The 24,278-nt window shown below is 39.5% G+C and overlaps 1 protein-coding gene across 2 annotated transcripts in view; it reads right to left on the bottom strand.

Annotated features, from left to right (window-relative positions):
- The window catches only part of MET (MET proto-oncogene, receptor tyrosine kinase), a 127,753-nt gene that overhangs the window by 91,673 nt on the left and 11,802 nt on the right, over positions 1-24,278 (bottom strand). For both annotated transcript variants that reach the window (XM_036862899.1, XM_036862900.1), the window contains exon 2: positions 1,894-3,110. In XM_036862899.1, coding sequence (XP_036718794.1) covers positions 1,894-3,096 — 1,203 coding nt within the window. In that variant the 5' untranslated portion in view covers positions 3,097-3,110. The remainder of the gene's footprint in view (positions 1-1,893; positions 3,111-24,278) is intronic.

Consider the following 24,278-nt stretch of genomic DNA (forward strand, 5'->3'; position numbering starts at 1 on the left):
AAATGGAGGTATTTGTAATGAGGTGGATGGAGTTAGAGTCTGTCATACAGAGTGAAGTTAAGTCAGAAAGAGAAAAACAAATACAGTATGCTAACACATATATACGGAATCTAAGGAAAAAAAAAAGCCATGAAGAACCTAGTGGCAAGACGGGAATAAAGACACAGACCTACTAGAGAATGGACTTGAGGATATGGGGAGGGGGTGGGGTGAGATGTGACAGGGTGAGAGAGTGTCATGGACATATATACACTACCAGTAGACTCTTTTTTAATCTTGTTTCTGAAGCAATTCATTGGATGCAGGAAAAATGTTTTCTCTGAAATGCTATTAATATTACACTTTTATGTCCTAATTCCCAGGTTTCTGAAAGTCTTTTTGTTTCCTTTCATTCTTTGTCTTTTCTAGTGAGGAAAAGGGACAGCCTCATGAGCAATCCCATTGCTTCTTACAGATTTTGCAACATATATTAAATGTATTCAGGGAGAAATAAGTCTTAGTTGGGATATATATGTATGTATATTATGTATATTCATAGACTTTTGAGAGAGAAGGAAGTTATGTCTTTAGTTCACTAAAAGATGGATTCATTTTCTCAGAAGCATTTTTCTAACTTTATAAATAAATTACTTAAGAGTTTCCATCTGGAGAAGTACTCTAGACATTTCAGCAAAAGTGAAACAAACGTTTCTGAATTATTATGCCCTTGTTATCCATCTGCAAATTATATACTTTCTTTTATCAAGGACATGTTTAATGTTCTTCCTGCTTGCAATTACAACCTTTACCACTTAGATTGAAAACTGCTAGAGTAAGTGAGTTGTACATTTTCAAAGTCAAATCGTCTTTAGAAAAGCTACAGAATTTGTTCATACAGTTATGATCACTAGTGGTCATTATGTTAGGAGGCATAACCAGGTCTGTATGTTCAAATCTGGGTCCCCACCAAGAAAGCCCAAGGCCACAGTGGACTCCCAGTTTGATGCTCTTCCTCTAGCACCAAATGATCTGATGACTAGCAGGATAAATCCTCTGGGTATAGCTGGTAGCCTTTACTATATCTAAATCAAAGCAATAAAGAATTTCCCTAACAATTCCTGGGAAAATATCATTGCATGTAAGTACAAACAATCATCAATCAAGAATATTTATATCTATAAATATCAAATGCCAACCAGGTAAAAAGCAACAAATTAGAACTTGGTAGACACCAATTCAAGCACATTCAAGCACAAAGTTTATGTATTGAAGTCAAGATCCAAAGTATGGATTTGAGAGCAAAAATTTCCTCTGTAGTTTTCTAATTTATTCAGAGAGGTATATTAGTGCATTTAAAATGTTTAATTTATCAACATTTTAGAAGAGATTTTTTTTGTTTGTTTTTAGTGAAGTTTCTTTAAGTAATGCCAAGAATAGAGACTGTTCATTCATACATCAGTGAGCGAATGGGATCTCATAAAAAAAAAAAAAAAAAAGCCTTCAAAACCTACAAATTAAGCATCTTATTCTAAATGTTGTAAAGACTGCATGGCATCTCAATAACTGTGTTTTACAGGAATTGCTGTTGTGTTAAACTTTATGTACATCCGACCAGAACTACTAAAGCTGATATGAGAAACAAGGTTAATAACCTGAAAAACACTGGCAAACCTGTAAACCCAAATTGTAAAAATATTTTATATTTTCTTTTAGTTATCACATTAACTTTTTCTCAAGCTATGATTCTACCTTTAAATGGAGATTCAATTTCTAAATTTTCTTGGAGAGAATTTGCAAATATTTGGATAAAGCCCATTTACCAAGCACCAAAAAGCCCTTTATATTCTCTTCTAGACTGATACCTATTCTGACTTGTACCTCATAATTTGTAAGTAGTGAACCTGTATGACTTACCCTATTGAAGCAGTGTTCGTGGTTGGGGCCATAAAAATGCTGGAGACATCTCACATTGTTTTTGTTGACGATCTTGTTGAAGAACTCATTGACATATTTGACAGGGAACGCACAGACAGCAGAGCGATTCATTGGTTCGACAGAATCTGTCTTGCTTTGTGCAAACACCCCGTAGAGAATGTCATCATTCAGGTTGGCACCTATTTGCTTAGCGAGCTGGGTCCCAGGCTTACTGACATACGCAGCTTGGAGAATATTAAACACTTCCTCCCTTGTGGATCTCTTTCTTCTCTTTTCTGTGAGAATACACTCCAGAGGCATTTCCATGTACGAATGCAAACCAGAGTCTACTGAACAGAACCTGATTATTCTTGTGTGAAAAGTCTGAGCATCTAGAGTTTCCCGTTGGACCGTCAAAAAGTAAATAAAATGGTTGCTTTCAAAGGCGTGGACATACTTAATGGGGTAGGAATCTCGGAACTCAGGTAGAACATCAATATAGGATTGGTCTGTCAAAAACTTAAAACCATCTTGCGTTTCCTTTAGCCTTCTCACAGATATCGAATGCAATGAATGATCTGGAAGGTAAGAAGAATTTATGGTATTGCCCACGAAGAAGTTGATGAATCGATCCTTCTCAGACAGCAGGACTTTGGTTCCCAGGGCACTCACCACACAGTCAGGACACTGGCTGGGCTCTTCGTCTGCCTGTGGAGAGTACATGCAATGAACCTCCGACTGTATGTTAGCAGTATTGTCAGGTGGAAGGACGTGTCGCTGGCAGGTCCCTCTGTGGACACTGCCGCAGCTAATGAGTTGGTCATCATAGTACGTGTCAACAAGCAGAGCCATGTTGATGTTATCTTTCCAAACGCCACCTGATAAATTGGCTTTGTGGCTGCAGTTCTGACATGGGAAACAATCTGGGTGTTCCAGCACAGGCCCAGTCTTGTACTCAGCAACCTTCTGAAGGTCTTTGTCATTTAAAACGTAAAGGTAGTTAATGGCACCGAGGTAAATGTGATGCTTGTGCAAAACGACATTCTGAATGGGTGTTTCTGCTGTGAAGTTAGGAAGCTGATACTGCATGTTCACATTCATCTTGGACTTTACTAGTGCCTCTTTACACTCCCCATTGCTCTTCTGCACCAAGGTAAACAGAAGCACAAGGATGCCAGGTGCAAGCACAGCAGGGGCCTTCATGGTGAGAAGTTTATCTGCCAAAACATGTTCAAGGCAAGAGCAGTTTAGTTGTCATTAGAAACAAAGAAGAAGAAACTGAAAGAACTATACCAGTTAAACTATTAGAAACAAATCTTCCTAACTGGAATTTTTACATTGAGTGAAAACAAAAAACTCTAGCTGGTTTCACATAAAGATGCATTGTGCAGTTGGACATGACTCTACATAGTTTAATTTTAGAACTCAAGCCATGAACAAGTAATTTTAGAGAACCATTATGAGATGCAAACAATGTTCTGTATTAAGAACGATACAGCAACTAGGTTAGACTCATTCAGCAGTGAAGTCAGAAAAATAGCAAACTTCTTTCTTAACCTCTTGCTGGTTGTTTAATGTGGTTTAATATCTGTGGTTAATGACTAGGTTGATATTTAAACTTTCTCAGTTAGTCAAGTAAAGGAATTGTGGTTCAGATTCATTTATTCTACAAGTCACAGCAGGCATTGTTTCCTTGGGAGCATGTAGAATTACTAGGCTAAATTTAGCTTCCCTTTGGAAGAAAACAATCATAAATTCTAGAAGCAATATGATCACATGCTGTTTATAGGATTTTCTGTGCAGAGGAAAGGTATGGTTATAATTTGGCTATAACTGACCTATTGTTTTGGATAGACAAATGTTTAACTTAATGTAAGATCACTGGGAATGTAAAAACAGAAAGCTAAAAATGTATAAAATAAAATATAATCTTTAGGACTAAAGTCCTAGAATTATTTCTCAGGGAAAAACAACATATTGTTCGCTACCAAGTCAAAAGTTATTTAGTTAAAAGAACATTATTTTAACATTCCATTGTATGCACACAGACAGTATTTCTACTAGGAAGCATGAGTGGATTTGTTATTCAGGTTTTAAAAAGTTAAGGTGCACAAGTTATAAACATTGTGAGTTCTACTTATAACAGCTATAGGCAGGGTTGGAAAAGAAAGGCCTTAGAGAAATAGAAACCAAATAGTTATTACTACTTTCCCCCTTTTGAAAAAATGCATAATTCTGACGGGACAAAGGGACCCTCTAAAAACATACTGGGCATTGTAACTATGCCAAAGACTAACTCTAGGTCCACAAAAACACAACAGAATTCACTGTGCACGGCTCTGTGCTTACACTATGGGAAATGGGACATGGCGCTTACCCTTCAGTGAACTTACAATGGTGTTGAGAGATAATACACATATGCAAATTACATGGTATAATACATGGTATTATACTTTCCTGTATAGCAAAAACCAAAAGCTAAAAGCATCAAGAGAGGAAGGCATGGCCTGTACTTAGGATTACTATGATCATGAGAAATATGGACAAGTCCAATACGTTTCAGGTCCAGAAGACAAGGACAATGCCTTTTTGGTTCATCACTCTATCTCAAGGACTCAAGGATATAGAACCTAGAACAGAGTAGGTGTTCAATAAACATATGTTGAATAAATGAGTGAATAAAAATTAAACAATAAGTTCAAAGTCACAGAACAGATAAGTGTAGTAGCCAAAGCTTAAAACCAAATTTACTGACTCCAAAATCAAAGATAAATTTACCCTACCAAACTGATAGGAATTACAGGCATTATTTAAGAGGTAATAGAAAGTCATTGAAGGGTTTTGAGCTGGAGAGTCATATGAGCAAGGTTTTACTCTAGGAAGATTGATCTGGAGGAAAAGTGGCTTAGAGCAGGGAGAACCTGGCAATGAGAAGACCAGATGACAGGCATTATAGCCCATAACCAGGTAGTAAGGGCCAGAAGCAAGATGGTGGCCCCAAGAATAGACAGGAAGGGATGAATGAGAGACATATTTGAATTGATTTGACACCTAAACTGGTGGAACACAAAAGAGAAGGTAAAGATAAGCAGCGTCATCTGGGAAAAAGTGGAACAAGTTACAAACTAGGGTAGTCAGTAGGAGGAAGTTAGGCTAAAGATCAAGGAATATGATAAGCTGGTTTTAAACATGTTGAGTTTGATGTGTTATTGAGAAATGAGTGAAAACGTTCTACTATAGGAATGACTAGTAGGTTTTACATTGTTTCCAGCAAGCAGGTTATCTGGAGTAAGTGAAGAATGAAGATTCCAAGCAGACAGCATATGTGCCAAGCAATAGAGGAGAATAATGAGAAGGATGTTGAGGAGAAGCCTGCTCTTACTGGGAAAGTGGCACGATTGGTCTTGGGTGAGGTAATATCCATCTTAGATGAGACAGAGGCAAGCAGAAGCATGAGTGCCAAGTATCTGCCATCTGTGCATTAGAAAGAATGAAACTTCAGAACTTGATCTTAGTGGGACAATTGGGATTCTAGTTGGAATAGAAATAAACTTTGCATGTTATCTGCACAGAGGGGATGGTTAAAACCAAGAACAAGTATGTTCATGGAGGGACAAGGTGAAGGAAGAGAAGACAAATGAACCAGATCTTGGAGAATACACACATTGGAGAAACTAGTGAAGGAATCAAGGAAGGTAAGTTAGTTCAGGGCGGCGTCATGAGAGCCAAAATTGCACTGTCACTGAAGGCAGGCGAGGGCCTCAGGAAGGTGGATGTAATCCACACAAAAGCTCCTTGTTGACCTTTACAAGAGTAGTTGCAGCAGATTCAACAGTGGTATCAGACCACTAAATTGCAAGGGTATGTGTGATGAGGAAGTAGAATGTTTGTCAAAGGAAGGACAAGCAGAAGGCAATATCAGGGTTGAGAGGACTTTAAGTTGCAGGAAAGACATACACTTATTTGTAGGTCTCTTTTTCTTCTACTACCGTTTGTTGGGTATCTACTAAAGGCCAGGCACTGTGGTAGGTCTGGGAACCCAGAAACACGGTACCTTTCCCAGGAAGCTCACAGTCACTTGGTGGAGGCAACAGGTTGACAGAAATTATGGGAATGTGTAGGAAGGGCAGCCAACCAGACTGGAAATGAGGCTAGAGCTGAGTCTTGAAGGAGGATGAGGAATGGAAATTCCCAGTGGAAGAGCAGTTTGTGCAAAGATATAGTGGCAGGAGAGAGCATATGATACAATCAGGAGAAATGCAAGTAGTTGGGCCTAGAGAAGCAGGGAAAACCAAAAGAGCAAATGAGGGAGATAAAAATTGTTCGATCAACATTCGAAGGGATCAAAAAGAGGCATTTCCAAGAGCCCTGAAACATAAGAGAAGTCACTCTTTCTGAGACAGCAGGAGAGGATGAGCAGTCACATAAAGATATAGGGACATTTAAGGAGTCCCTATAAGTCCCTATTAAGGGAATATGATCTCAATGTTCTAAAAAATAAATTAGGGTATATGACCATCTGCTGAAATTGATGGTTACAGAGGAGTGACCAGGGACTTGAGGGTGAAGGAGGAGGTTTAGAATATCTACAGCAGGGTATGCAAACTGAGGTCAGCAAGAAAGAAAGGACTGTATAGTAGCTTTGAGGGCTTCCTGAAGATAAGACACAATGTATATGACTTCCTCTTCACATTCATGAGATATGGAAGAAACCCAAGAAAGAAGGTCAAGGACACAATGATTTTCAGGATCCAAATGAAGGCATCTGATTGAGGATATAGGCTTTAAAGGCTACAAAATTATAGTTGGACCAGAGGGCAAAGCAGAGCTTCAGTAAGGTATAAACCATATAATAATAAAAATAACAATAACTTGTATTGAGTGTTTACCACGTGCCAGGCATTCTGCTAAACCCTCTGATATACTCTTCGTAAACACCCTGTGAAGTAGGAAGTATTATTATTCTCCATTTCTAGATGAGCAAACTTGCCAAAAGTCACACAGAACCAGATTCAATCCCATGTCTGACTGACAGGAATCTGTCCGGGATGTTGAATGCTTCACTAACACTGGAGCAGCTTCCTGAGCTAAGAGGGAGAGTGCACTGGAGCAGAAGTTAGACAGAGCTCTGGTTCTGGCCCTTTCCCTCTCTAGGGAACCAGCTAATGATGGCTTAGCATACGCATCTCTTCCCAACTCGTGTTCAGTGACCTCATCTTGGTTGCTTGAAATCGGCCTTGGTGGGAGTATTTACCCCATAGAAGTTGGCAAACACTAAAAATCAGGGCTTATTTCCCCCCTGGAGGGATGGTTATTAAATACTTACAAGCATACCCCTGGGCTGAACCAATGAATGCTGAAGTATCTTCCAACTCCAATAATTTTCAACTCCGAGATTGTTTTTCTACGTTTTACTCCAATGCCATTGAACTGGCATATATTGCTTTCTCTTCTCTATCTATATCATCTGCCAGATCAGGCTGTGTGAGCAATTTTAAAATTTATATTGGGAGTGACTCCAGAACTACTTTCATCTTTTATATATTTTTGCCTTGATACATTTATTCCTGTGATGTGCTTGGATCAGGTTTCAATATAAAATGTCTTTTTACTGTTTGTTTTTTCTTTCTTTCTTTCTGAAACAGTGCTGGTCATTTAACCAACTTTGAGTTCCTTACTAAAAGGAACACGTAAAGATGATTCAAACAGACTGACTAATTCATTCTCTTAAAATGTCATGCACATAGCAGGTGAAACTGAATCATTCATAAAACATTTCTGTATTTCTTTTCAGTTGATAGTTAAGATAAGCTCACTGGCAAAACATTTCCTGGGAGTGATTATCTCAGTGGCACCTTGGTCATTAAACTATTGGTATTTAGGGGTATTTCCTTTAAAGAGGGCTGCTCTATTAGCAACAAATACCAGCTTAACCTAATGGTAAGACCACATACTCAACTCTGTCTGCCATCTATCTACCTCTAGTTTTCTCATTTAACTAGCTTACATTGGGCTTTTCATGCCCTAGAAATCTAGAAATACATTTAATTCTCTAAGAGTTATTGAGTAATTACCTGTGCCTATTACCACTACTACTGTCACCATCACTGTCCTCATCAACAAAAACCTGTCTCAAAGCATATACCTGTGTTGTAAGCAAGTACTGATGGCTCATGAAAAAACACAACAGGTGTCATGGGATAGGTTTTTAAAAGAGAGGGACTTTCAAAACTTTGACACAGGTAACTCTGCTTTCCTTAGGAATTGATTTTTCTTAGAAATCATAATATTTTATAACTATATAGATAGTACTTTATAGTTTACAAGATGCTATCAACTACATCATCTCTTCTAATAATGTTTTCTTAGAAGGTAAGCATTACTCCCATGTTTTCAGGGAAAACTGTTTCAGGGGAAACTCCCATGTTTTCATGACAAAACTAAGATTCAAAGAGGATAAAATATTATCTAAAATATGATAAACATGCAATCTAGTTCTTATAAGTGTATTTCTAACTTTTTTAAGTATGATGCTTATTTGAGCTGTTTCAAATTATTTGCATTTCCTGGAAAAGACTTTTGTTCTAAAGGCACAATATTTTGAAAACATTTTCTGAATTTACCTGCCCAGCCCCCGCTCTACTACTGGCAACTCTTTTGAAAACTCTCCCCTACCTAATGGGGCTGTCAAACTGGCTTATCTCCTCCCCACAAGGTGAGCTTGCAAACCAGGCTGGCCTTTTAGTGGATTCTATTCCTTTGACCCAGAGTTTGGACAGGGGTGAGCATGTGACTAAAGCAAGGCCAACCAGGGTCTTTTGGGGTTTAATATAGATACTGGGAGGGGACCTCTCTCCCTCAAAAATCACTAGCACTAAGGATGATATTAACTTGTACTGTCTGATGACCATCTTTGTCACTGTGTGGAGAAAGCCTGCCTGAGCATGAAAGTGACCCAAGGGGCAGGGGATCCTGGACATGGAGAAAGGCAGGCCACTAATGCTATTGTTCAAGCATCTGTATCCACCATGTCTTCAGCTAATGGGAACCAGTACATTTTTCCTTTCCTCCTTTCTTTCTCTTTCTTTTTTCCATCAGCAATTTCATTGTGATTTTTTAAAAGATTTTAATTAATTTTAAAAATTAGATAATTTATTTTTGGCTGCTTTGGGTCTTCGTTGCTGCACGCGGGCTTTCTCTAGTTGCAGCGAGCGGGGGGCTACTCTTCGTTGTGGTGCGCAGGCCTCTCATTGCGGTGGCTTCTCTTTGTTGTGGAGCACGGGCTCTAGGACTGAGGGCTTCAGTAGTTGCAGCACGTGGGCTCAGTAGCTGTGGCTCACGGGGTCTAGAGCACAGGCTCAGTAGTTGTGGCACACGGGCTTAGTTGCTCCGTGGCATGTGGGATCTTCCCAGGCCAGGGCTCGAACCTGTGTCCCCTGCATTGGCAGGTGGATTCTTAACCACTGCTCCACTAGGGAAGCCCCTCATTGTGATTCTTTTATTCCTTGTGCCTGAAAGTCCTGACTAAACAATGTCCACTCGAAGATTCTACAAACTTGTGAATTCAAACACAAAGTCAAGTGCATAAAAGCAACTTTATGTAAAATATTCAAGTAATTGGCAAAGACAGTTTCTTTATTTACTTGAATAATTTCTCTAAATATTTCACTTTGCATTTGGAGATATATCTACTAGTTAAAATTTCTTAGGTGCTACACTGGCTTTTTTCTGCTCTATAGTTTCAAATTCTTCTACAATATTTACTTAACATAATCTCAAGATAGAAATAATGTATGTAAGTGAAGAGTGAAAATATAAAAACTAGAAAACATTTCAATCCTGCTTATAAGTGTATAAAAGGGATTTATGATGATGGAAAATGGCCGAGGCCCCGTATTAAGGAAACTGCAGTCATAAAAATAGTCATGGCTAAATTCTCCAGGAGGACTTGCCAGAGTGAAATCCTAAGGAAAATTCTTAGCCCTTTCTACATTTATATTATTTCCATTAATTTGAAAAGTAGGCCCATAAAAACAAAGCTAAGGAAAGAAGATCTCAATAGGAGATTCCTGATGACATTAAAAATACTGTATTTATAAACACTCACTGCTTATGAAGAGTCATATTATATCACATAGTATTAATCAAATATTTGTGAGCTCCCATTGCATACCATGCCCTTGTCTAAATACTGAGAGTTTCTACCCTCAAAAAGTATACAGTCTGCAGATTTGAAGACAGTAAGATAAATGCTAAAAATCTAAATATGTAACCTAAATTGAAAAGTGACAGATCTACTGGGCTGTCGAGAAAGCAAATTTTAAAACATGCTTTGTTCAACATTTGATTCTTAGGCTTAAAGCTTTAACACTTAGTGTTATTATCATCAAAAAACCTAAGCTGACTTTAGAAAGATAAAACAATACATGTCAAAAATCCCTTCTAATGTAGCCAGACACTACCTTGACAATGATTTCTAACAGTTAGTCAAAAGGACAGAAGAAGACTTCAGGGTTTTTCAGCCCACACAACTGCTCATTTATATGACCACATTTAAATGATTCAAAATACCCATGAGTTAATCTTATGTCTAATATTTACAGACTAGTTTGCTTAACAACATTGTTCCCAATAACTCATAAGCCTTCTGGAGAACAGGTGGGTGTAGTGGAGAGAGTATGGGCTTTGGTGTCATCACACTCTGATGTGATGTGAATCTGGGCTTTACCATTTACATACCTTCTGACTCTGAGTGTCAGTTTCTTCCTCTAAAACATGGGGATAATAATGGTACACATCTGTGGGTTGGCCAGGAGGGTTAGAGATGAATTATGAGACACTGGCATTCAATTATGCAGCATACACTGGCATCCAATAAATGTAGCTATTATGCTTACCCTCCTAAGTTGTGTCTTAGCCAGTTTGTGCGTACCTTCATCAAAAATGAGGAACTTAAAAAAAAAAAAAAAAATGAGGAACTTGGCACAGTCCACTGGGTGAGCCCACTCCAAATACTTGCTGTTTCATCACCTTGGCCCTCTTGTCTACAGTTTAAATAGTGTTATTTCTTATTTTCCCACCCTTTGGCCATCTTGTGGTTTTCCTCTAAAGCTGTTTCAAGTTCCTGAAGTCCTTCTTAAATTATCCTCCAAGAGATATGGGGATATATGTGTATGTATACCTGATTCACTTTGTTATAAAGCAGAAACTAACACACCATTGTAAAGCAATTATACTCCAATAAAGATGTTAAAAAAAAGTAAATAAAATTAAAAAAAAAAATTGTCCTCCAAGACATGGTAAGGCCATGGTAAGGGCCTTCCACACTAACGAAGAACAACAGATAAGGAACCTTTACTTTACCTCTTTAAAGAAGAGCAAACCCATGCCCCCACTGAGGTTTAGGAAATGAATATATAGGATGCTCAGTTGAATTTGAATTTCAGATAAACAATGAGTAATTTTTTTAGTATAAATATGTCCCATGAATGTATATTATATGACAATATGAGTTGTAAGCAAATGGAGAAAAATAAGGGAATAATCACCCTTTTCACTAACAGAACTTAGATTGAAAATATTTTGGCCAAACCTATTTATCTGTTGGAGTAGAACTGTATTTTTAAGGTTTTTGTAGCACATGCATGTTGCAAAACTGCATATTTTTTTTGTTGTTGTTGTTGCTGTTCTGATGCTGTGTGTCTAAAACATGCTGTTTTCAAAGTGATTATCAGGGTAACCTGTTCCTAACAGGTGGTTTTAAATATCATGTGAAGGTACAACTATGTAAAAGGAAGTTTTTTGTTTTTGTTTTTTTTTTTACTAAAAATCAAGGAAACGATTTGTGTGCTTGTAGAGAAAAGTTATAGTGTATATGGCAACCTGTCACTGACATAAATTTCTGAAACAGAAAAAGTATTTCTATATTAATATGTATACTTTATAATAAAAAGCTTATTAAAATTCATATATAGGTCGCTATAGGAGAAAACAAGTTAAACATGGTACAAAAAAATTTTCATGTGTTATAAATATTGTTTTAGCAGCTCCTCTAAACAATTACTCTTGATTATTATACAAATGTTGTTTCTTTGATAGATACCCCAATAGTGCTCTTATTCAGATTCTTATCTAATATTGTATCCCTTCTTCCAATAAACATTTTAAAGGTTGAAAATGACAGAATCATAGCACAAGAAAAAGCCAACGTGCATTTTCTAGTTGTCAAACATGATCGAAATAATTGTCCAACTCTGATATGGTAAGAGTAAAGATAAAAAGAACAGAATTCCATTATATTCTCAAGATTATCCCTCACACAGTCATAATCTGTTAGTAAATATCTTTGTCCTTTTAAGAATGGCTGAGGGCTTCCCTGGTAGCGCAGTGGTTGAGAATCTGCCTGCCAATGCAGGGGACACGGGTTCGAGCCCTGGTCTGGGAAGATCCCACATGCCGCAGAGCAACTAGGCCCGTGAGCCACAACTACTGAGCCTGCGTGTCTGGAGCCCGTGCTCCGCAACAAGAGAGGCCGCGATAGTGAGAGGCCCAGGCACGGCGATGAAGAGTGGCCCCCGCTTGCCGCAACTAGAGAAAGCCCTCACACAGAAACGAAGACCCAACACAGCCAAAAATAAATAAAAAAAAAAAAAAAAAAAAAAAGAATGGCTGAAAGCATTCAACTTCTGGGAAATAAGAATAAATGGACATTTGTTTTATCATTGTGCATATTGTAAGAAGTCCTGTTCAGAAAATACATTGAACTGTCAGTCTTGATTGATGGACAGGCTTTTGTCCCATTAATAAGCCGTAGGTCAGATAAGAATGTTTCACTGCCCTTGAAAATGTGAAGATTGAACTTTCAATGTTAAGAAAGTGCTAAGATTCTTGAAATCCTACAAAACTATTTTAAAATATTTTCAGCCTAATGGATAGATGTAATTTTATAATTCAGATCGTGTAGAAGTGCTACCAGATTTTGTTCAATTAATCCAGGAACCCTGAATAACATGAATCCACAAATCACATTTGAGAAACATTTTTCTAACTATACAAATTAAAATAAAAATGAAAAAAAGCCTAGCAACCTCTTCCAGTTGCATTCAAATACAGGGTTTGAATAGGATAAACCTGACTGAATGGTCAGAATGTGAACCACAAAAGGGAGACACAGAGAGGAAGCCGGTACATCACTCATTAATGAATCTGACATTTCCCTCCCTCAGTGCTTGAAAATGTCCTCGGCATAAGGCACGGTGAATTCCAAATGGGAAGAACTGTGCTCAGGATTGAGTTTATATAACTGATCACTCTCCCCTGGTGTTACCTAAAGCAGAAATCAAATGGCTGCAGAGGAATGCTGGTGGTTAGTGGACCCCATTCGTGTCATGGCCGCTGTCATGTAAAGAAAGAGAAATCAGCATCCAGGGAAAGAGAGAAAAAGAGGAGACACATGAGGATGCCAAAGGGCAGGCTGTGACCCGAAATATGGAGTGGTCAAGCAAGGGGGGTGTTCTCCTCTAACACTATTTGCACCTAGCTCTTAGGGTGTGGCTGAATTTTATTTTGCTCACATCTGAGAACTTTTCTTGGAAATCAAAGTTAACAAGTAGACTCTCTGGCAGTGAAGTGAACTAGGGACCCTTTTCAAGGTGAATTTTGTCAGTATATGACGTTTTCTTTTCAAGCAAAGTAGAAAAAAAAACTTTTAGAAATCATGAAAATAGTATGAATGGAAGAAATAACAAAACTGGCCATATTTTGCATAGATGTGGATTCCCAGGGTGAACATAGTGCAATTCTAACAGTGTTGAGAGAAAAATTAAAAGCACATAAATATCACTACGTTGAGATCAATATGTAATCAGCGAATAAAAGAACCAAATAAAACTTTCTACAAAAATCTTAAATACTTTAAAATGAATAGAGAACACCAAGCAAAGCTATCCTCGTAAAAACAGAACAGTACAGAAAAATAAGTACAGAATCCAATATCTAAAACACTGGATCCTTGAAATATCGATAAACTAAAAGGTTAGGACAACTTAAAAACAACTGTGCTCAGGATTGCATTTATATAATGGACCAATTCAAGGAAAAATAATTCAGGGTGTGTGTGTGTGTGTGTGTGTGTGTGTGTGTGTGTGTGTGTGTGTGTGTGTGTGTGTGTGTGTGTGTTTGAGGGAGAGAGAGAAACAGAGAGAAAAGAGGGCAAGGCATTAAAAAACTTTTTAACCATATAGGTGCTGCCCATTGGTTGGCAGTCCCAGCCTCCTGCCACACTGCCCTCTAGTTGTGCACTCCAGATGGGTGCACATCTCTGGAGGAATACAGGGAAGGAGAGCTAACTACAGCAGACAGAGGCGGGGCCAAGTAGTATTCTAGAGTGAAGATATTACTTGCAGGATAAGCTGGAGTTGCTCAGGCACAGTGGAGACAGGGGACAGGCACTCTGGACTGAGAGACCATACATGCAGGCACCTTGGGGAGAATGTGCAGGGCTGCTCAGGAAGCTGTAACTGGCACAGAGGCTATGTGGGCTGGGCTGGGTGTGGATGAAGCCGGAAGGTTAGGCTGCGGCATATCACAGAAAGTCTTATGCGTCCTACTGAGGGGCCTGTACTCTTTCAGTAGTGGAGAGTCCCTGGGAGGTTTTAATCAGGACACAGAAACCAGAATACTTATAACTATATATTAGACAACTTTGGTGACAGTGTGGTGAGTGGACTGAAGGGGAAAGGAGCTAGAGGCCAGAAGACATAACGGAAGGTCACTGAATCTTCCAGGCACTAGAGGATGAAAACTTACAATAGAGTGAAGACTCCCAGATCTGCATCTTCATCTCTTTAGCTCCAGAGAGTCCAGAAATCCATCTCTCAAGCATCAATTTTGTATGTTCAACAGCTACTCAAGACTAAATTTGACAAATATTTATTGAGGACCAAATATGTGCAAGGTGCTTGGGGGTACACCAGTAAACAAAACAAACATTCCTGCTGTTGTGGAACTTACTCTGTAGCAGGTGGCTCCAGACAACAAATACATAAAACAATTAAGTCAATCCTGTACTGTATTAGAAGTTGATGAGTAAATGTTGGAAAAAATGCAGGGCTCCATGTGAAAAGTATTTATTCTATTTGTTAACTGTCCTCAACAAATAAAGAAGTTTCAGAATGTGAAAAAAAAGAAGTTGATGAGTGTTACAGGCAAAAAAAGAAAAAAAAAGCAGCATTGGGGGATCAAGAGTGCCTGGAGGGGAGGTGGTGGAAGACGTTTGTAGCTTTGAAAAACTGGGAAGGGGGAGGAGCTTCAAGATGGCGGAAGAGTAAGACATGGAGATCACCTTCCTCCCCACAAATACATCAGAAATACATCTACATGTGGAACAACTCCTACAGAACACCTACTGAATGCTGGCAAAAGACCTCAGACCTCCCAAAAGGCAAGAAACTCCCCACGTACCTGGGTAGAGCAAAAGAAAAAAGAAAAAACAGAGACAAAAGAATAGGGACGGGACCTGCCCCAGTGGGAGGGAGCTGTGAAGGAAGAAAGGTTTCCACACACTAGGAAGCCCCTTCGCGGGTGGAGACTGCGGGTGGCGGAGGGGGGAGCTTCAAAGCCACGGAGGAGGGCACAGCAATGGGGATGCGGAGGGCAAAGCGGAGAGATTCCCGCACAGAGGATTGGTGCCAACCGGCACTCACCAGCCCGAGAGGCTTGTCTGCTCACCCGCCGGGGCGGGCAGGGGCTGGGAGTTGAGGCTTGGGCTTCGGAGGTCGGATCCCAGGGAGAGGACTGGGGTTGGCTGCGTGAACACAGCCTGAAGGGGACTAGTGCACCATGGCTAGCTGGGAGGGAGTCCGGGAAGAAGTCTGGAGCTGCCAAAGAGGCAAGAGACTTTTTCTTGCCTCTTTGTTTCCTAGTGCACAAGGAGAGGGGATTAAGAGTGCCGCGTAACCATCGACAGACGAATGGATAAAGAAGTTGTGGTACATATATACAATGGAATATTACTCAGCCATAAAAAGGAACGAAATTGAGTCATTTGTTGAGACGTGGATGGATCTAGAGACTGTCATACAGAGTGAAGTAAGTCAGAAAGAGAAAAACAAATATCGTATATTAACACATGTATGTGGAACCTAGAAAAATGGTACAGATGAACCGGTTTGCAGGGCAGAAGTTGAGACACAGATGTAGAGAACAAACATATGGACACCAAGGGGGGAAAACCACGGTGGGGTGGGGATGGTGGTGTGCTGAATTGGCCGACTGGGATTTACATGTATACACTGATGTGTATAAAACTGATGACTGATTAAAAAAAAAAAAAGAATTGAAAAAAAAATAAAATAAAAATTTTTTTTAAAAAGTATTAAAAAAAAAAAAAGAGTGCCACTTAAAGGAGCTCCAGAGACAGGCGCGAGCCGCGGCGATCAGCACGGACCCCAGAGACGGGCATGAGACACTAAGGCTGCTGCCGCCGCCACCAAGAAGCCTGTGTGCAAGCACAGGTCATTATCCATACCTCCCCTCCCGGGAGCCTGTGCAGCCCGCCATTGCCAGGGTCCCGTGATCCAGGGACAACTTCCCTGGGAGAACACACGGCGCACCTCAGGCTGGTGCAATGTCACGCCTGCCTCTGCCACCGCAGGCTCGCCCCACATTCTGTACCCTCCCTCCCCCCCGGCCTGAGTGAGCCAGAGCCCCCTAATCAGCTGCTCCTTTAACTCCGCCCCATTTGAGGGAAGAACAGACACCCTCAGGCAACCTACATGCAGAGGCGGGTCCAAATCCAAAGCTGAACCCCAGGAGCTGTGCGAACAAAGAAGAGAAAGGGAAATCTCTCCCAGTAGCCTCAGGAGGAGTGGATTAAATCTCCACAATCAACTTGACGTACCCTGCATCTGTGGAATACCTGAATAGACAACGAATCATCCCAAATTGAGGAGGTGGACTTTGGGAGCAAGGATATATATATTTTTTTTCCCTTTTTCTCTTTTTGTGAGTGTGTATGTGTATGCTTCTGTGTGTGATTTTGTCTGTATAGCTTTGCTTTTACCATTTGTCCTAGGGTTCTGTCTGTCCGTTTTTTTTTTGTTTTTTGGTTTTTTAGTATAGTTTTTAGCACTTGTTATCATTGGTGGATTTGTTTGTTGGTTTGGTTGCTCTCTTCTTTCTTTTTTTTTATTACCAAAAATTTTTCTTTTAATATTTTTTTATTTTTTATTTTAATAACTTTTAAATTTTATTTTATTTTATTTTATCTTCTACTTTGTTTCTTTCTTTTTTTTCTCCCTTTTATTCTGAGCCGTGTGGATGACAGGCCCTTGGTGTTCCAGCCAGGCATCAGGGTTGTGCCTCTGAGGTGGGAGAGCCAAGTTCAGGACACTGGTCCACAAGAGACCTCCCAGCTCCATGTAATATCAAACAGCGAAAGCTCTCCCAGAGATCTCCATCTCAATGCTAAGACCCAGCTCCACTCAACGACCAGCAAGCTACAGTGCTGGACACCCTATGCCAAACAACTAGCAAGACAGGAACACAACCCCATCCATTAGCAGAGAGGCGGCATAAAATCACAAGGCCACAGACACCACAGAAAACACCAGCAGATGTAGACCTGCCCACCAGAAAGACAAGATCCAGCCTCATCCACCAGAACACAGGCACTAGTCCCCTCCACGAGGAGGCCTACACAACCCACTGAACCAAGCTTAGCCACTGTGGACAGACACCAAAAACAAGAGGAACTATGAACCTGTAGCCTGCGAAAAGGAGACCCCAAACACAGTAAGTTAAGCAAAATGAGAAGACACAGAAACACACAGCAGATGAAGGAGCAAGGCAAAAACCCAACAGACCTAAAAAATGAAGAGGAAATAGGCAGTCTACCTGTAAAAGAGTTCAGAATAATGAGAGTAAAGATGATCCAAAATCTTGGAAATAGAATGGAGAAACTACAAGAAACATTTAACAAGGACCTAGAAGAACTAAATAGCAAACAAACAGTGATGAATAACACAATAAATGAAATTAAAAATTCTCTAAAGGGATACATAGCAGAAAAACTGTGGCAGAAGAATGGATAAGTGACCTGGAAGATAAAATAGTGGAAATAACTACTGCAGAGCAGAATAAAGAAAAAAAAATGAAAAGAATTGAGGACAGTCTCAGAGACCTCTGGGACAACATTAAACGCAACAACGTTCGAATTATAGGGGTCCCAGAAGAAGAAGAGAAAAAGAAAGGGACTGAGAAAATATTTGAAGAGATTATAGTTGAAAACTTTCCTAATATGGGAAAGGAAATAGTTAATCAAGTCCAGGAAGCACAGAGAGTCCCATACAGGATACATCCAAGGAGAAACACGCCAAGACACATATTAACCAAACTTATCAAAAATTAAATACAAAGAAAAAATATTAAAAGCAGCAAGGGAAAAACAAATAACACACAATGGAATCCCCATTAAGGTTAACAGCTGATCTTTCAGCAGAAACTCTGCAAGCCAGAAGGGAGTGGCAGGACATATTTAAAGTGATGAAGGAGAAAAATCTACAACCAAGATTACTCTACCCAGCAAGGATCTCATTCAGATTTGATGGAGAAATTAAAACCTTTACAGACAAGCAAAAGCTAAGAGAATACAGCACCACCAAACCAGCTCTACAACAAATGCTAAAGGAACTTCTCTAGGCAGGAAACACAAGAGAAGGAAATGACCTATAATAACAAACCCAAACCAATTAAGAAAATGGGAATAGGAACATACATATCGATAATTACCTTAAATGTAAATGGATTAAATGCTCCAACCAAAAGACATAGACTGGCTGAATGGATACAAAAACAAGACCCATATATATGCTGTCTACAAGAGACCCACTTCAGACCTAGGGACACATACAGACTGAAAGTGAGAGGATGGAAAAAGATATTCCATGCAAATGCAAATCAAAAGAAATCTGGAGTAGCAATTCTCATATCAGACAAAATAGACTGTAAAACAAAGACTATTACAAGAGACAAAGAAGGACACTATATAATGATCAAGGGATCAATCCAAGAAGAAGATATAACAATTGTAAATATTTATGCAGCCAACATAGGAGCACCACAATACACAAGGCAAATACTAACAGCCATAAAAGGGGAAATCGACAGTAACACAATCATAGTAGGGGACTTTAACACCCCACTTTCACCAATGGACAGATCAGCCAAAATGAAAATAAATAAGGAAACACAAGCTTTAAATGATACATTAAACAAGATGGACTTAATTCATATTTATAGAACATTCCATCCAAAAACAACAGAATACACATTCTTCTCAAGTGCTCATGGAACATTCTCCAGGATAGATCATACCTTGGGTCACAAATCAAGCCTTGGTAAATTTAAGAAAATTGAAATCGTATCAAGTATCTTTACCGACCATAATGCTATGAGACTAGATATCAATTAGAGGAAAACGTCTGTAAAAAATACAAACACATGGAGGCTAAACAATACACTACTTAATAACCAAGAGTTCACTGAAGAAATCAAAGAGGAAATAAAAAAATACCTAGAAACAAATGACAATGAAAACACGACGACCCAAAACCTATGGGATGCAGCAAAAGCAGTTCTAAGAGGGAAGTTTATAACAATACAATCCTACCTCAAGTAACAAGAAACATCTCAAATAAACAACCTAACCTTACACCTAAAAAATTAGAGAAAGAAGAACAAAAAGCCCCAAAGTTAGCAGAAGGAGAGAAATCATAAAGATCAGATCAGAAAAAAATGAAAAAGAAATGAAGGAAACAATAGCAAAGATCAATAAAACTAAAAGCTTGTTCTTTGAGAAGATAAGCAAAATTGATAAACCATTAGCCAGACTCATGAAGAAGAAAAGGGAGAAGACTCAAATCAATAGAATTAGAAATGAAAAAGGAGAAGTAACAATGGACACTGAGGAAATACAAAGGATCATGAGAGATTACTACAAGCAACTATATGCCAATAAAATGGACAACCTGGAAAAACTGGACAAATTCTTAGAAAAGCACAACCTTCCGAGACTGAACCAGGAATAAATAGAAAATATAAACAGATCAATCACAAGCACTGAAATTGAGACTGTGATTAAAAATCTTCCAACAAACAAAAGCCCAGGACCAGATGGCTTCACAGGTGAATTCTATCAAACATTTAGAGAACAGCTAACACCTATCCTTATCAAACTCTTCCAAAATATAGCAGAGGGAGGAACATTCCCAAACTCATTCTATGAGGCCATCATCACCTTGATACCAAAACCAGACAAAGATGTTACAAAAAAAGAAAATTACAGACCAATATCACTGATGAATATAGATGCAAAAATCCTCAACAAAATACTAGCAAACAGAACCCAACAGCACATTAAAAGGATCATACACCATGATCAAGTGGGGTTTATCCCAGGAATGCAAGGATTCTTCAATACACGCAAATCAATGAATGTGATACACCATATTAACAAATTGAAGGAGAAAAACCATATGATCATCTCAGTAGATGCAGAAAAAGCTTTCGACAAAATTCAACACCCATTTATGATAAAAACCCTCCCGAAAGTAGGCATAGAGGGAACTTTCCTCAACATAATAAAGGCCATATATGACAAACCCACAGCCAACATTGTCCTCAACGGTGAAAAACTGAAACCATTTCCACTAAGATCAGGAACAAGACAAGGTTGCCCACTCTCACCACTATTATTCACCATAATTTTGGAAGTTTTAGCCACAGCAATCAGAGAAGAAAAAGAAATAAAAGGAATCCAAATCAGAAAAGAAGTAAAGCTGTCACTGTTTGCAGATGACATGATACTACACATAGAGAATCCTAAAGATGCTACCAGAAAACTACTAGAGTTAGTCAATGAATTTGGTAAAGTAGCAGGATACAAAATTAATTCACAGAAATCTTTTGCATTCCTATACACTAATGATGAAAAATCTGAAAGTGAAATTAAGAAAACACTCCCATTTACCACTGCAACAAAAAGAATAAAATATCTAGGAATAAACCTACCTAAGGAGACAAGAGACTGGTATGCAGAAAATTATAAGACACTGATGAAAGAAATTAAAGATGATACAAATAGATGGAGAGATATACCATGTTCTTGGATTGGAACAATCAACACTGTTAAAATGACTATACTACCCAAAGCAATCTATAGATTCAATGCAATTCCTATCAAACTACCACTGGGGCTTTCCTGGTGGCGCAGTGGTTGAGAGTCTGCCTGCCAATGCAGGGGACACGGGTTCGAGCCCTGGTCTGGGAAGATCCCATGTGCTGCGGAGCAACTAGGCCCATGAGCCACAACTACTGAGCCTGCACGCCTGGAGCTTGTGCCTTGCAACAGAAGAGGTCGCGACAGTGAGAGGCCCGCACACCGCGATGAAGAGTGGCCCCCACTCACCGCAACTAGAGAAAGCCCTCGCACAGAAACGAAGACCCAACACAGCCAAAAACAAACAAATAAGTAAATAAATAAAAATTTAAAAAAACAAAAACAAAAACTACCACTGGCATTTTTCACAGAACTAGAACGAAAAATTTCACAATTTGTATGGAAACACAAAAGACCCCGAATAGCCAAAGCAGTCTTGAGAAAGAAAAACAGAACTGGAGGAATCAGGCTCCCTGACTTCAGACTATACTACAAAGCTACAGTAATTAAGACAGTATGGTGTTGGCACAAAAACAGAAATATAGATCAATGGAACAGGATAGAAAGCCCAGAGGTAAACCCACGCACATATGGTCACCTTATCTTTGATAAAGGAGGCAAGAATATACAGTGGAGAAAAGACAGCCTCTTCAATAAGTGGTGCTGGGAAAACTGGCCAGCTACATGTAAAAGAATGAAATTAGAACACTCCCAAACACCATACACAAAAATAAACTCAAAACGGATTAGAGACCTAAATGTAAGGCCAGACACTATCAAACTCTTAGAGGAAAACATAGGCAGAACACTCTATGACATAAATCACAGCAAGATCCTTTTTCACCCACCTCCTAGAGAAATGGAAATAAAAACAAAAATAAACAAATGGGACCCAATGAAAGTTAAAAGCTTTCGCACAGCAAAGGAAACCATAAACAAGACCAAAAGACAACCTTCAGAATGGGAGAAAATATTTGCAAATGAAGCAACTGACAAAGGATTAATCTCCAAAATGTACAAGTAGCTCATGCAGCTCAATATGAAAACAACAAACAACCCAATCCAAAAATGGGCAGAAGACGTAAATAGACATTTCTCCAAAGATATACAGATTGGCAACAAACACAGGAAATAATGATCAACATCATTAATCATTAGAGAAATGCAAATCAAAACTACAATGAGATATCATCTCACACCAGTCAGAATGGCCATCATCAAAAAATCTACAAACAATAAATGCTGGAGAGGGTGTGGAGAAAAGGGAACCCTGCACTGTTGTTGGGAATGTAAATTGATACAGCCACTATGGAGAACAGTTTGGAGGTTCCTTAAAAAACTAAAAATAGAACTACCATACGACCCAGCCATCCCACTACTGGGCATATACCCTGAGAAAACCATAATTCAAAAAGCGACATATACCACAATGTTCATTGCAGCACTATTTACAATAGCCAGGACATGGAAGCAACCTAAGTGTCCATCAACAGATGAATGGACAAAGAAGATGTGGCACATATATACAATGGAATATTACTCAGCCATAAAAAGAAACGAAATTCAGTTATTTGTAGTGAGGTGGATGGACCTAGAGTCTGTCATACAGAGTGAAGTAGGTCAGAAAGAGAAAAACAAATACCGTATGCTAACACATATATATGGAATCTAAAAAAAAAAAAAAAAAGGTCATAAAGAACCTAGGGGCAAGACAGGAATAAAGACACAGACCTACTAGCGAATGGACTTGAGGATACGGGGAGAGGGAAGGGTAAGTTGGGACAAAGTGAGAGAGTGGCATGGACATATATATACTACCAAATGTAAAATAGATAGCTAGTGGGAAGCAGTTGCATAGCACAGGGAGAACAGCTCGGTGCTTTGTGACCACCTAGAGGGGTGGGATAGGGAGGGTGGGAAGGAGGGAGACACAAGAGGGAAGAGATATGTGGACATATGTATATGTATAACTGATTCACTTTGTTATAAAGCAGAAACTAACACACCATTGTAAAGCAATTATACTCCAATAAAGATGTTAAGAAAAAAAAAAAAGAAAAACTGGGAAGGTGCCTTTTAAGTAAAGAGTTGGTGGAAGAGAGGACTTAGCCATCTAAATACAGCTATGCCTGGTGTGTCCGAAGCACAGCAAAGGGGCCAGTAAGCTTGGACCTCGGTGACTAGAAGATGAGATCAGAGAAGACAAAGAATGGGATCAGGCAGGTCCTTGTAGGCCACTGTGAGACCTGGGCCTTTATTGGAGTGAAACATGACGCCACTGCAGAGTGTTGAGCAAGGGAGTGATTATGTTTGAATGGAATCACCTTGAGTGGGTGTGGGAGAAGGTTGCTGGTGGCAGGGGGGTGGGATAGGGCTAAAATGGAGAAGTGAGGCTGGTTGGGAGTTGGGAGGCTGCTGTTAATAGTGCAGGTAAGTGATGGCAGTGGCCTAGGCCAAGAGGAAGGAATAAGTGATGAGAGGTGGCTGAATTCTGGTTATATTTTGAATGCAGCTAAAAGGATTTGCAGATGGATTTGGAGATGAGGTGTGTGAGGAAAAAAATGAGTCAAGAATATGCCAAGGATTTTGGCTTTTGTAACAGGGAGAATGGTTCTGCCAGTTACAAAGGAGCTGGAGGGTGGAGCAAGTTTGGCAGGGATGTGTGAAGATCAGTAGTTTTGTTCATGTTTGACATAGTTTTTAGACATCTAAATGGAGATGTTTAGTTTGCAGTTGGATATTTGAGTCCTGGAGTTGGGGAGAAAGGTCTGGACTAGAGACTTAAATAAGGAAGTTGTCTGCATATCAGTGGTATGAAAGCCATGAGATTGGATGAAACCACCAAGGAAAGGAGTGTAGGGAATGAAGAGAGGAGAACCGTGTGCTAGGGCTCACTGACGCCAACAGGCTGGGGAGAGCAGGGTGACCAAGAAGGAGCAGTTGGGTATACCTTCTGGCACCTCCGTCTACTCCCATGAAACTTGTTCTCCCATTCCATATCCTATCTTGGTGCCTAAAATTTCCCACATTTCCAAGACATCATGGTTGACTCCCACCTGCAGGTGTTGTAAATATGTCCACCTGCATCCATCCCCAGGGCAGTATCACTTCTTACCTGGATTATTACAACAGCTTCCTACCTGGTCTTCCCTCTCCATTCTTGTCCCTG

Source organism: Balaenoptera musculus, chromosome 9 (genome assembly GCF_009873245.2).
Source record: "Balaenoptera musculus isolate JJ_BM4_2016_0621 chromosome 9, mBalMus1.pri.v3, whole genome shotgun sequence".
Classification (NCBI taxonomy): Eukaryota; Metazoa; Chordata; class Mammalia; order Artiodactyla; family Balaenopteridae; genus Balaenoptera; species Balaenoptera musculus.